The 14,950-nt window shown below is 41.7% G+C and overlaps 1 protein-coding gene across 7 annotated transcripts in view; it reads left to right on the forward strand.

The window, feature by feature from the left end:
* The first annotated feature begins 841 nt into the window (after window positions 1–841).
* The window catches only part of sorcs1 (sortilin-related VPS10 domain containing receptor 1), a 202,512-nt gene continuing 188,403 nt past the window's right edge, over window positions 842–14,950 (forward strand). For 6 of the 7 annotated variants that reach the window (XR_014892807.1, XR_014892808.1, XM_085278114.1 and 3 more), the window contains exon 1: window positions 842–1,666. Coding sequence is in view for 5 of the 7 variants with exons in the window: in XM_085278114.1 (XP_085134240.1) it covers window positions 974–1,666 (693 nt within the window). In the remaining 2 variants the exon portion in view is untranslated. The remainder of the gene's footprint in view (window positions 1,667–14,950) is intronic. The other variant, XM_085278117.1, reaches the window with a different exon arrangement.

Genomic DNA, 14,950 nt, shown 5'->3' on the forward strand with positions numbered 1-14,950 from the left:
CCTCATGGCTGTAAAATAGAAAGCAGCCAGCTGTTGTAGTAGTCTGTGGCCATTTGTATAGCCTTTGTGCTACTAAGTGCTCATCCTTCAGTTATTAGGCACAGAGACCTGCAGGGTCAGATAGAAATGAATGTCCAGCCTTGTCCCACTCGCCCCCTGTTGCCTGACACTAAACCATACCCGATGTCTCCCAGAGCATTTAAATACTCATGACTCAGTCCACACTGAGCTTCCCCGCAGCTGGACTGGTGCGCACAGTAAACGCAAACACATCCTGGAGGGGTGAGAGATGTATGAAGAGATGCAAAGTGTAAAAATCTCATGTTCCCGCGTGGGCTGCTAAATTCTTTATTGCTGTTTAATAAGTCATGGAATATGTCATCCGTGACAGTGCGCTTAATTGGAAACATATTAATACGTTCCAATTACCCGAAGTTCCCGCTGAGACCCGAAAGGGCCCGATCCAAACAAGTTCATCACAAGTAAAATAACTCAGTTTCATTTGCTAAATTAAGAAATGTGCTTCCCCGGAAGGAGGTTGGTGATAAAATCAGCAACAGGAGAGAGGAGAAAAAAACAAGCTGCAGCAGCTTCCTCTAAAAATGTGGCTGTGAGGAGAAATAAAAGAGCAGCAGAACAAAATGACTGTATCACTGACTGCTTTAATTATAGGCTGCCATATGCTGGCAAATAACAAATATGGAGAAAGACAGTCGCAACATTATCCTTCCATCTCTCAGTCTGGATCTCTCAGCTCCTCCCCCATGCGCGCGCGGCTTCATTTGATCAAATCCTTCAACTTGGACCACTTAGGCTCAGCCGCACTTTTTACAACACTGCATTTGGGCAACGCCACAACTTGCAGCAGTTCCTCTTCCAGAGCCGAGCACCAGTTTACACCCCGAAAATCAAGGGAGGACAGTCGAGGGGGAAAGGACATCCAGCACCCACGGCATCCTGCGCACCGCCCGCGATGAACGGGGAGGTCATATTTTGCCCAAAGTGGCACCGCGCGTTTTGGTTTCTGCTTTTCGCGGTGCCCTGCTTCCTTCACGCCGGCGAGGCTGAGATAACTTGCCGCTCATGCCAGCCTGGAAGTAAGTGGCTCGGACAGGAATTACTGCTGAAATTTCACACGAGCGAGTCCGCAACAGGGTTCAGGGGACAAGTTTTTGGGAACAGTGAGCGGAGATTCGGGGCCGCGAGTGCGGAAACTCCGCGGCTCAGTTGCGCAGCTGGGTCCGCTGAATGCGCTCGAGCTCGGGTGGAATACCCGGAGACGAGCCTCAAACGGAATACACGAGATCTGCGCGCAAAAGGCGAACTCGGCCAGAGCGAGTTTACGCAGATGAAAGTTTCCAACGTGTCGGCGAGTGGCCAGAAGAAGAACGGCCGTGTCGAAGGTGTGAGGAGGCGCGCCAGGAGGAACAGCCACGGGGACAAAGTCGGATCCTCCCGTTCGGCCCAGAATCAGGACCGGGGAGAGGCCACGGGCACGGTGGCTGGGCGCAGAGTGGCGCGCTCTGAATTGCGCTGGAGCGGAGAGGAGCGGAGAGCCGCCGGTCCGAGGCAGGAGGAGCTAAAACTTAACAGTTCGACGTTCGCTTTGACCGGAGATTCGTCTCACAACCAGGCTATGGTGCACTGGTCCGGGCAGAACAGCAGCGTAAGTGATTCACTGTGTCAGCTTAAAGCATCACTGGTCATATGCACGAAATCACAGCAGAGACAAGTGTGCGCGTAGGCTGGTCGCCATCAGGTGGGCACACCGGCCTCAGGACAACCAACGGAGTCTCCGCTGCTTAAAGTGTGTGTGTGTGTGTGTGTGTGTGTGTGTGTGTGTGTGTGTGTGTGTGTGTGTGTGAGGGAGAGAGAGAGAGAGAGTACAGATCCCCACTTCTTAATTAAACTGTCAGGTCCACATAGCGCTTTGGGGTCCTTAGGGACTAAGTAAAGCGCTATACAAATACAGGCCATTCACATATGTAATAATCTACACATTTCCACACATTTCATGGTTTAAATGAAGGATCTGAAATTTATAGAACACAAGTCAGGAGTCCTAGCCCATCATTTCCACAGGAATCTTTTAACTCATGGTATTTGAATCTCATATCAGGCCTAAATGTGCACGTGGTTTTGGTCTGGTGGGCAAAGAATGACCCCTTGAAGAAGGGGTCATTCATTGGGGTGGGAGTCCAGGGGCTTTATCTCAGGAACTTCTGCAGTCTGAGCAACTCAACTGATGTCGGGATAAAGCTGTTCGTTTTGAGCATCTGTGGCCAGAGGGCAGGATTTTTAGGTAGTGCAGCAGGTTGTGGGAGAGGTGAAGCAACTTGAGCCTCCCTCTTTTCTCTACTGCTGACAGGTTTCCTGAGACACGCCAGTAAAAGGAACTGCAAAGTCGACAGTTGCATTTGCTCGTGGGCCCTTTCTTTTAATGGCAGGACTGAGGAGATTAGGTTTGACGGTGTTGCAGGTCACGGCTGGAGTTCCTCATGAGGCAGGAGGAAGAAACTGCAAGTGCACCTGTAACAGGCTGCTTAATTATTGCTTCACTTCTCCAAGTTTAATATGAGGATGGAGCATATTTACAGAGCACATGACCAGCAAAGCTTCTGTGTCAAGTCTCAAATAAGGTGTCAGATGTTTCAGGGCATCCAGAGTAAAAAGTGTGTTTGTGGTTAGACCCCATTCCAAGATCTAAATTAAATACATATTTTTTAAAGTGTCTCAATCAGAATATTGTATTTTTTCCTGTCTCCTCTTTGCCTCACACGAGACAACAATTGCAAAAACAAAAATGACATATTTTCATAGCATAGGGCTAGGACACCTTGCAGGTTTTGAGGGTTAGCAGTGGGGCTGAGTTTAGCTGGACAGTGTTAGAGACTATTTATTTTGTGTGATAAAAAAAACAACAAATGATTGCATAGAAAAAGTGGAATTCCTTAAATGCAGTTCTTTTAGGATTTGCACTAAAGTGTTGGTATTGGCCTGCTTTTCTTGCATGGGCAAAATATTTACAGATAGTGGTATTAATACCTCAAAGTTTACATACTTTTTTATAATTATTATGAACATTTCTCTGTTTTTTAACCGTAACATCAATTTAAAGTGAAATCAGTTACCAGAAAAAGAGAGAAACCTCCTCTAGACCAGAAAAAAAGGTTATTGATCAAAATGATTTCAGGTGTTGATGTCAGCTCAGAATTTCACAGCTGCAACTGTAACATTTTTAGGGTTGCATTTTTTTAATTATTCATGAGAAAGCGTTATAATGTCTCTTGATTCCAAAATATTCCTTTTCACACTAATGCGAGGGAAACCAAAACACTCACATAGTTACTGGATTTTTTATGTTTTTTCTGGAATAATGACTGAAGACATATTTTTAAAAAGGTTATTATTTTTTATGACATCCTAATGGAAACATTAGCTTATAATTTCTGCACTGCTTTTGGTATTGAAACTTTGGTCGAGACACACTTTGGCTTTTCTTTTGTTGTGTCACCAGGATGAAGAGTGTGTCTTAATTTTGTGGGTGTTTCCACATCGTGGCCGTTGTCCAGGTGATGACGATGTCAAACGTGTCCTTTGCCTCGGTTCAGCTCTTAGAGCAGGTTCACACTCGTCGCACTCGTGGAATTTTAAGCCATTCACTTAACGGCGACTGAATGTAATTGGACTAGAATTAGCGTTCGGGTCCAGCTGATGATGCTGGATCCCAACACTCAGAGTATCTGGAGAATGTGGTGTGAGTCTACTCGGACATGAGCTGGCAGTGGATGTGTCATTCCTTGCCGTGTCGTCCACATTTTATCGGAAGCTGCCTTTTATGCAGCATTTTTGCTCCCTCTGTAGAGGGAACAAGCAGCGGGTGTAGGAGGAGGAAAAGAGCTCAACACTTTGTCTCGGCTCGAATCTACGCACGAATCAAAACCTATACAAATCATGCTTTATCTTAGCGTAAACGCTTTTTAAAAAAAATAATTGCTTGAAACTTTAATTAACATCACGAGATGCGAAGAGAGACTTTGGGAAGCTTAATGAAAAAAATCACTAGAGCACAGTTCAAATATATTCATCTGCTGTGAGCACTGATATCTCAACAAGGCTGCTTGTTCTTCTTCAGAGTCAAAACATAATTAGCCTCGACTGGAAGGCAATAAAACATAGAAAGTATTTTCCCCTCTCTCAATTCCAAATGTCCAAGTCCAACTGCTCCACACTGCACAGCTCGGTGTTACACCCACACCACTTAGGCCTGTCTGTAACCAAACCAATTACAGTCAAACACGTATCACCGGCTCCCATGGCCTGCACTTTGCTTTGGACTGAAATCCCATCCTGTGCCTCGGGTGTTTCTGTGGGCTTGACAAACTAGTGTAGCTCATGACACAAAATGACCGTACAGTGGAGACGAGGGAGGAAAAAATCTTGAGAATGTCAGAAACGGTTTGGATTTTTTCCTCCTGTTTTTCATTTCTGCTGCTCTGCTTCCATCAACTTGCGTTCACCCTCAAAAACCAAACAGTCATTACTATTTAGCAGCCCTATTTGGTTTTGTGATATGAATAGACTTGTGTGACTGTGAAACAATTTGCCCCTATTCTTTCAGCCGATGCAGACGACGAACTCGAGAACATCCTGCATTAAATATGTCGAGTTGTTGCTATAAGCAGGAACAGATGTGCTTGGTCTTTACAATCGGAGCCACTTTATAAATAAACAGATATAAACAGATGAGTCAACGGCATGCCACGGAGCCAAAGTGAAAGGGATACAGATAAGGGCTCTGATGCTCTTAATATTTAACCTTTAAGGCATTTTTGCTCATCCCTCAGATGTCCCAGATTACTGAAAGCTTGTATGTCAGGCTGGATTGGAGGTTGTAATTATGACTCATGAAACATTGGCCACAGGAGTCACGTTAGCCTCAAACAACAAACAAAGGAAAACACGCTTGCACGCATACCCCCGGCATCAAAACGAAAGTAATAAAAAGGCAGTCTGGACACGTGTATTCTACGTTACGCCCATGATTTGTACTTTTATCATACACTTATGTCCAGCTTCAATAAAAATCCAGGACTCAAGTTTTTTGGTCACATGCCCAAAGTTTAACTTCTAAAACTTCTCCCTCTCCCAGAGAATGGCCCCAGTGTTTATCAAGGGCATGATTTGTCATTCTGTTGGACTTTTCTCTTTTTTTGTGCTTGTCAATCCTTTTCTTTGTGTCTGTCTCTTTTACTTCCTTGCACTCTCCAGAAAGACATTTGACAGCACAGAGAGCTGCTGTGAACTTGCTGTGTTGAGCTGTGTAGGTGGACAGCACCGCACTGTAGTAATGGCATGGCAAGATCTAAAGACGGTGTCACTGAGAATCCGTCAATACTCATATGTGTCATTCACAAGTAGTGCAATCAAACAGGCGAAGGAGGCTGTGAATTAAAAGTCTTTCTCATTCATTTCCAGTAAAACGTAAAAAATGTAACTGCCATACTGTAAGTGTTGATTCAATTTGAGCTAAGTGCTAACAGTAGAGGACAGGACAAACATTTTTTTCCCCACTGCTCCGTCAGCATTCGATCATTTCAACACAACAAATTTGGCTGTCGGATTAGCTTTAAGTTTGTATAACGAACGAGAACAAAAAAATTTAGGATTACCATCTTACAGTTTAACAGCTGCTATGATCTACGTCTCCAAACCGACCAATATGCAGGATCAAATTAAACTGGCACTTGTGAGAATTAAAAAAATAAACCTAAAACAGATGAAGGTTAAATATGCAAAACAAAATATCTGTGAGGAATGAAGGAAATCTAGTTTTGTAACTCCAAACTTTGACCTGAGCTCCTCCGATTTGGGTCTTTTCTTTATAACTTTAAAAACACGCCCGTTTCATTTCAACTTGATTACTTTCTGACTCTTCATTGTCTTGCCGTCTGCTACAGGATTTATTTTTAATGTTGTAGTGTTTGCTTTTAGTTCACTAAATGGATTAGTGAAGACTTGCGTCTTGAGCTTTGATGTATTCTCTTCCTCTTGGGAACCGTGAGCAGATGCATTTGGTTGTTTTAAGGTCTACGTAGAGCTCAGAGTGGATTCAGCCAAAACTTTTGAACAGTTTATACCTCCCCATGTGATTTTATAGACTTGGCATATCGTGTACTTAAAATGCATTCTGTGGTGTTGAATGACAAGTATAAAGGTTATTATTGTGGTTATTAAGGTTACGGTTATAGGGTTAGTGGGTCATTTATAGCATACGATGATCAAAAAACCACAAAACAGCTCAGCAGTAGTGTAGTGGTAAAACCTGCCACATTTAATGATACCAGGCTTCCAGTCTGCAGGCTGTATCATCACTGACAAGTCTGTGGTCCTACCCATGAAACAGCCAAGCTTAATTGATGGAAGTTATCCCCTTAAAAGAGAAGAACTGAGAACTGGTTGTTGTCGAGAACCATTGCCAGTAGTCCAATGTCTTGGAATTATTCGTCTGTCTGCCCTTTGAGCTGCTTATCGGTCGTTGTACTGGCACAACAATCAGCTGATTTCAGTTCATATGTTGGAGGAGGAAAATAGCAGCGCAGTCTGCAGCGTGGACATAACTTTGCTTTTGGTTTTCATCATCTTTGTGTTCTGCTAAGAGAAAGATCATATGTGTTCTTACAAGGATAGAGATTTATGTTGGTGTGTGGAGCCGTAGCCTGTAGGTTTACATTGTTAAATGGTAATTATGTAATCACCAGACACTGTGTTTCAGATCATTTTACAGTGTAACATGAAAGTAATGTAACGAGTAGTATAAGGAACTACTTTCTCCTTGGAGTAATTAGTATTTGTGTATTATGTGTAATAATTAGTTTTTTGAGTAACAACCACGACACTGATCACATCACAGTGGGCAAAAATCTCCCACATTCACACACATCTACCCACAGAGCATACAGTTAATTTCCATTAATATAAAGTCTTTGATATGATGCTTAAAGATGATGGAGACTCAAAGGGAAGCTGATGAGAACCGAGTGAGAATCAATAATGAATCAAATGATAAGTGATAATATAATATTGATTATGTAACTGAAATCGCTACATTCTTATCAATCCCCCGTTGTCTCCTTTTGTAGCCCTGCACCACTTTCAGCTCTACTCAGTTTTTCACCTGTTTTCCTTAATATTTTTGAGTGTTTCATTATTTGTACATTTACTTTATTTATTTTGTGGAATATTTGTAGATTAGATCACAGAGTTGAAAAGAACGATTTAAATCACAAGAGTGGTCTTTATAATAAAAGCTCATTTGAGGCACCATAAGGGCCAGTGAAATGGTTAGGTGCTACAGTGTTTCTGCATCACTGTTCTAACTGCCAACTGTTTTCAACTGACATCTACAAGTAATACAGATAGAGAGCGGCAGATCTAACTGATCAAATACTGACTGTGTTGTTGGTACTGGCAGGAGCAGCATTGAAATTCTATGAAAAAAGGTTACAGGTAAAGAGCAGAGTCACTTTGGGACTGGTGGCATATTGCTCAGATGGATGTAAGACATGCACCGCCACAGCATTATTTACATTATGAAATGTCAGGCATTAAGTACCTTGGTCTGTCACTCAGAGGGAGGCTGACATATTGCCTGTCAGCCTCAGACGTTTGCTTTTGAGCTTGCAGAGACATAGGACAAGCCCTGTGGGAACGTACCTAATAAAAGCAAACAGAAGCAGGTAAATTATGAAATGAAACCCCGTAGAGACGATGCAGCGTGCCGTTTTTTTTCCTCTCATACAAACAGAAAAGTAACGCATCATAAGATTTTGTCACCAATTAATGAGGAGTCGATCATGTGACACTCTTTGAAGAGTTGTGAGAAGCTCACTCACATATGCTGTCTCAGCTGACAGTCTCACACCATCTCCAGAGGTGTTGAGAGAATCTATTTGTGCATGCGTTCCCATAGCCGTAGCAACACCCAGTTTACCGCAGACCCAGATCTGTTTTACCAAAGTCACGTCTCTGCCGGTTCTCTTGACACCACCGAGCCTTTGCCGTTTGCTCATTTTCAGACATTTGAGGACTGTCGACACCGCGTGGAGTTGTGAGACGAGCAGTAGATGGAAAACATTCACAACCGGCTCATCAGACATGTCGTTTAGAACAGATATGCCACGTTAAAAGGAACCGTGAAGAAGGGAAAACTGGTGTGGTTAGAGGGCAATACGGCTCATCTGTTTTTTACAATCCTGTTTTGTTGCCTTGCAACATATTAAGTCCTAAGTATAAAAGCCTGTTCTTGAAAGTGCACTAAAGGTTTTAAAATTAAATCATTTATCTGTCATAAAAGTTTGGAATGCATTTGCTCGCAGTGCAGCCTCAGGGACAGTAATGGCTGTCTCTTTAATTGGTCGCCAACTTTGATCCTGAATGAAATATCACAGCTTGTATGACATGAACTTTTAAACCAGAATTCATGGTGCCCTGATAATTAATCTCAATGACTTTGGTGATATAATAGCTGTAATCTAACGCCACTGTTGAACGTTTTAGCTGTTAGCAAAATTACTGGACAAACTGTCTTGATGCACGCTCAATCATCCAGGTCGATAGATCCCAAAATGTTGAGTCTGTTCATGTGGATGTAGCATTCTATGATCAAGGAACTGACCTCACAGCTCACTTTTCATTCAGTGGGCTAGTTTCAGTCATTGTGCAAATGTACTGTTTGTAAGGTTGACGAAACATTTCTCCCACAAAAAACGTTATGTCCAGATGAACAGAATCAACCTTTTGGTATTGGACAAACTGCTATAACATTTTGTATCCACAGAATAATAAAGACTGACTCTATATTTTTTCTCTAATTGTACCTGGAAAATTCTCAAAATCAAATTCAAAGAAAATCTGTTTTCATAAGAAAAGAATAGCACAAAATACACCATCAGGTCAGTCATTACAACCGCTCAAAATTGCACACAATGACCATTTTTGGAGTAAAGTTTAGCAACATGTTAACACTTTTAATATTCCTCAATCCCAATCGCGTCAACACACACACACACACACACACACACACACACACACACACACACACACACACACACACACACACACACACACACACACACACTCGCTCTGTGACAAGCATACAAATTGTAGTAGCTATTACCTGCTAATTACACATACCTACTAACTGTGCAGCAACAGAGTAAACAATACAAATATGGTAAAAAAGTCCAGTTCAGTGACTTGAATCCAATCAAACCGTATCAAACAGCTTCCAGCAGCATCGCTCTGTGCTCCTGACTTTAAGCCTTGACAAATTGATAAATTCAGAAAAAGATCACAGCTGTTATGAAGGGGAAATTAGCCGCAGAGCAATTTTTGCGGAAAACTGTAAACATGTTTGTTTCTGTGCCAAAGTTGACCTGGGACACTATGGTGACTGTTTCTGTTTTTGGAGGAGACTTGAGTGGACGTGTAGGTGATGTAATCCACCCGAGTGGATTACATCTTATGCAGAAGGAGCAAGCTGAAAGAGATATTATACTGTACAGTGGTGTCAGAATGTAGCTTAGCAGCATTGGATGGTAATCTGCAGAATGACTTTGGAAATCACGAAGATTAAGCGAGTGAAGGCAGACACAAGAATTAAGTGGTGGAAGCTGAAGAAGGATCTGGGTGGAGGGGGAGATACCAGATAGCTGTGACAGTACGGCTGGAGTAGTGAGGAAACCTTAGAAGGTGTTTGGTGTCCTGACAGAGGAAGGAGGAAAAGGAGACTTAGTGGGGAAACGAGGAAGTACAGAAAAGCATTCAAGGTAAGAGATTAGCAAAGAAGAAGCGGAACAGTCGGGTTAGAAAGTAGACCAGTGTGCTATGGGCAGGGTGAGATGAAGGCAGATGATCTGCTGTGATGACCCCCCAAAGGGAGGAAGACGAAGGAGATGAATACCCTTCTTATAACAACAACATTTAATACAACAGAAATAAACTACAACAGTCACTTTAGACATATCACTCAATAAGAGTGAGTTATTGTCACATTTCTTTCAAGGTAAATGTTTGTTTTTTTAAATGTGACAGGTCACCCAGACCCCCCACCAAGTGAAAAATCACAAGTATGAATCCTAAAACATGATAAGAGCTACAATGAAACAAACGTTGCTTAAAAGAATCCTGAAGAAGGGAAGTAAGAAACCTGAAAATAACCTTTACGTTTGTGCTTTCATTAATTAAACTGAATGTTTTTAAAGCTTATTTCCACCATTTCTCACTGTCATGTCTCTAGTTTCCATTCTTCACTTGACCCTTACTAACATGTTTTCAGGTGTACACGCTGTATCTTCAGATGCCTTAAAAAACTTCAATCAATTTCTTATGTAACACTGTTAAAAATGCTGTTTTTATAGATGTTTTCTTGGCTTCTTCCTGACAGTGAAGTCGAGGCAGTGGCTCAACTGTTTCACAGGTATAACAGCGCGTCTTCCAAATAGTCACTTTAAGGTTCGCCAAGTAATTAACCTACAAATGCCTTTATTTCTGTTTGTTGACAAGAGAAATGTATAAAACTTGTTGAAATAGATTTTTTTCATCAAGAAATATAAAAGTACAGTTTATGAGCTGTCGTTTGAGAACTTGTATTCTGTACATTAATGTGTTTTTGGAGCAAATAAAGTCACAGATGTTTTAACAAAATCCAGATGAGTATTAGTAGAACCTGATACAGGATTTTAAAACCAATGCTGATCTTTGATGATTTAAAAATGAGATATTCCGATATATTGGCTGATGTGTTCAGTGTTCTTTCAGACACTAAATATGCACAGTTTTTCCTAAATTTTGTCAGGTATATTTATTTATTTACTCATTTACCTTTTGCTTGAGCCTGCTCAGATCAGCTAGTTGTTGTTGCTAACAGAGAGTTAGAGAGTGCCCTCTGCTGGTAAATGATGCAACAGCAGCTCGCATAGCAGAATTGAACGGCGTTTCTCCGATGCCTTCTCTTTTTTGGTTTACTAGTCGCTGTAAATGCTGATACCCATAGATCGGAAATTAATTAATATCGATCGCATCGCTGTTCAAATCAAATCAAATTCAAATTTTATTTGTCACATACACAACCATACACAGTACGACATGTGGTGAAATGCTTATTGCTGTGCAATGCCCAACCATTAAATGACAGTAAGAATTGACCTATTGCCAGATTACTACAAAATTTACAGATTTTAACTTTTACAGTAAAAGAATGTGCAAATAAACAGTGTGTGAGTCCAGTCCTACACCTGGTTCAAAGACCGAATAGCCCGGGGGTAGAAGCTCCTCCTCTTTCTCTCTGTTTTGGCCTTAAGGGACCGGAAGCGCTTCCCAGACCTCAACAGTGAGAAGAGTCCGTTGTTGGGATGAGAGAGGTCCATCATAATCTTCCTGGCTTTAGTCGTGCACCGCTTGGTGTAGATGGACAGCAGGTCAGGAATAATTTAATTATTCGTTTTAACTGGTTTCCTTATTATAAAATATTTGGGTAAAAATCGAGTCCAATAAATATATGCCTCGAATTACTAGCTATACATTATACATGATAGGTTTACATCATCCTACACACTTGAGTCATGAGTGTGTCCATGAGCGACTTACCCTTTAATATGACATCTTTTTAAGTTGATTTGGTCACATTTGATATTTGTACACAGCCAGTTCTCTGATTCATGTGCTTTTATTCTCCTTAATCTGTATCCATGTCTGTTTCTTTCTGTTTATTTTACTCACATGCACCCGGTGTCTTGGCCAGACTCTTCCTGCGTAATGCTGCAATTACAGTGTGAGCTTCCAAATCAGGTTGTGAGCATCCAAATTTAATGCGAGTGGAGTCTAATCTGTGTGCTTTCAGACCTGTTACTTAGCACATCCTGCTGAGAGGAAGCATGAAAGACACATCGAAACAACAACCGAAGCTGCTGTGTGGGCTAAGCGATCCTTCGGGTACGTGCCTGGGAGTGATCAGGAAGGGGGGACGTTGTCACGCTCCGCTGAACAGCGTTTACTTGCCATCAAGCTGCACATGCTTATAAACAAACTAGGTTCCTAGTCCCTCTGTCTTTCTACGAGCAAAATCCCAAGTGAGCCCACACAAATAAGTCCTTATTTCTTTCAGTCTGAAGTCATATGGTGTAAACTCAGTCTCTTGAGTACTCTGTCTTCCTGCAGGCAAGCTCCCTCTTCACAAAATATATACATTTTGTAGATAATGTGGGATATTGGGACACTGTCAGCCAAGCTTGCGAGGCCCTTATGAACAGACACTTTATTTAATAAGTACTCTCAGGAGATCCTGAGAGTATTACTCCTACAATCCTTTAGTTTTGAACCATGTACGGTTCACACTCAATTTGTGACCCTCTGACTTTGCAGAAAGTGGGTAAATTTATACACAGCACAGAGTACTGAGGATCTCATACAGGTAGCTGATTGTTCAGTTTCTTCCTTTTATATTGACTGTGAAATTATCAATTGATTCTGTTTTTTTTTAATTGACCCATTGCATAATTGTCTTTAATGGCAAGCAAGGAAACAGTAGAAATTCATCAATTTAAGCCACAGTATCGAGTTAAGATGAACGTTAAAGTCTTTAAAGACTAAAATTCCAAAGTAATCTGTAAGCTACTCTCTACATTAAGCTGAAAAAACTAAGAGCATCAAAAGCATCTTTACATTAGTGGAAGATTCCTGCTAAAATAATGTGACATCACCTCAAACTCACAGTTCCCAGAAGTGTAGCGCACCTTCCCAAAGTCACACCACAACCTTAGGCAAGAGCACCTGGCTGCAGCCACTGTGGAGCTCCACAGTATGCTTTTCTTTCCCCTCCAGCTTTATTTCAAAAGGAACAATGACAACAAACATAATACATGGAGGAGGCAATGTACATTTGTAGTGCAAAATAATAATAAAGTGGGAGAGTATGTGTAATTCAACAAATAAGATAGAGAGAAAGATTAAAAGGGAGAAAAAAATAGAAAATTAACTTTAAAAAGAAAGCGAGCGATACAGTGACATTGAATAATGAAAGAAAGACATTAAAAATATTACAAATATTGATGGTTTTTAAAGCTTTCTTGTTGGGAGAGGAACAAATTGTATGGTTAGGGTTCCATGTTGGGTATTTTGGCTGTTTTAATGCATTATTTGAAATGGCAGAGTGAAGAGTGACAGGAAAGCTGTGGGAGTGAGAGCGGGTAGCACATGCAGCAAAAGGCCACGGGTCGGATTCGAACCCGGGCCAGCCACTCTCAGCCATGCGACATCTATATGAATGACTCTGTCCCAGCCTTTACGATCCGCTTTCGCGGTTTCCACTGTATCACGTGTTTCCACCTACTGTGGATCTCCACAGTGGCTGCATCCAGACCCTTCTCAACTTAGCGGGAAGGTTAGCATACCGCAAGCTAGCTCTTTCACTCTGTGAGAAGCCTATAGTCTGTACTGTGCTAAGTGGATTGGCTCTTTGTTTTAGCTCACTGGCATTGATGTTTTAACTAAATCCTGTAAACGTATGTAAGAGCAATAGTTCCCTCTGCTTCTAATCTTAAAGTCAGTTCATTGGACTCCTACAGTGTAGGCTAACTCAATTAAAATCATTGTTTCCAACTTAAAGGACAAATGGACCAAACTGTCGATTTGTTTTTTGTCTTTACATGATCTTTTTAACTGATTTATGTTTCAGCTTAAGTGTGTATTTATCAGCCAAATGACAGGGCAAGTAGTGTAAAAGTGTGAGAAATAAGGACAACGTAATTAATGAGTCCCAGCAACGTTACGTATTAGCTCAGGAAAAAGAATGGCCTTTGTGGGAATGACTTGAATGTCTCAGTATGTCTCTGTATGTTCACTTACTTAATTATTTCCTGATAGTTCAGAAATAAAGGGATCATTTCTGAAACTGGTTCAGTTCAGCTGGGTTGCCTAACATGTCTGACACAGTAGTGCCATAGAGTGTGAGATTTTATAGCAATAAAAGATTTCATTAAAGATTTGTTAGCCTTGTCATAATGAAACCCGTTATTAAACCCAAAACCTGCAAGCCTTGGCCTTGACTCGTTGCAAATGCCTCTATGTGCACCTTTGTGATACAACACATGTATTTTTTTAACACAATGCCATTTCTCATCAGTGCACTCACTTTTCTGCTGCTGCTGGCGACAGTACTGCAGCTGCCCCACTGCCCCCGTGATGTGATTGACACTTTGATGTGAATGACGGTGATGGAAGTGATGGGTGTACGGGAAAGAAGAGCTCTGCACACTATTAGGAGAGCATTGAAGCGTGGCTTAAAGGCTGAGCTGCGAGGTGGAGCTCACTTACAGATCAGATTTTGTCTGGACATTTGTGGAAGTTGTTGAAGCAAATGTAATTTATGCAGCACACAGAGTGTATTAAGCAGGAGCAAGGAGTTTAAGTTACTTTGGGATATCTGAAAAAGTTCAGCTTTAGAGATTTAGCAGATACCCTCCAAGTGCAGATTTGCTCTCTGGCACAAACATTCAATCTGTGGTCGTGGTGTTTATATATTACGCACTTCCTTTGAAACCTCTTCCCCAACATAGCAATTCAGATTGACAAGGGTGATTCTTGCAGCTATTGCGAGGAAGCCAAGAGGCTGTGGTCCCATCTCACTCGCTGATCAGCTCGAGAATTGCACGGGACATTTCTGTGGCTCAAATTGAATCCCTGGCAATCTGTAAACCACAGGAATGTGTCTGAAAGATGAAAAAGGTGTTTTCTAAGAGCAAAGCGCATTGACTGAGAGAAGCAGATGAGACGGCCGGTCAAGTTAATTGACCGAGCCTGATATAGCATGGAGACAGGGCGGTAGGGATAGCTGGCGAAACAGGCGATGGATGGAAGAGGCTCTGGTTTTTAAATGCACGCCGGTTGCATT

This window comes from Mchenga conophoros, linkage group LG6, assembly GCF_057382185.1.
Source record: "Mchenga conophoros isolate Kocher_MC1m ecotype Shallow Benthic linkage group LG6, M_conophoros_male_GT1.1, whole genome shotgun sequence".
Classification (NCBI taxonomy): domain Eukaryota; kingdom Metazoa; phylum Chordata; class Actinopteri; order Cichliformes; family Cichlidae; genus Mchenga; species Mchenga conophoros.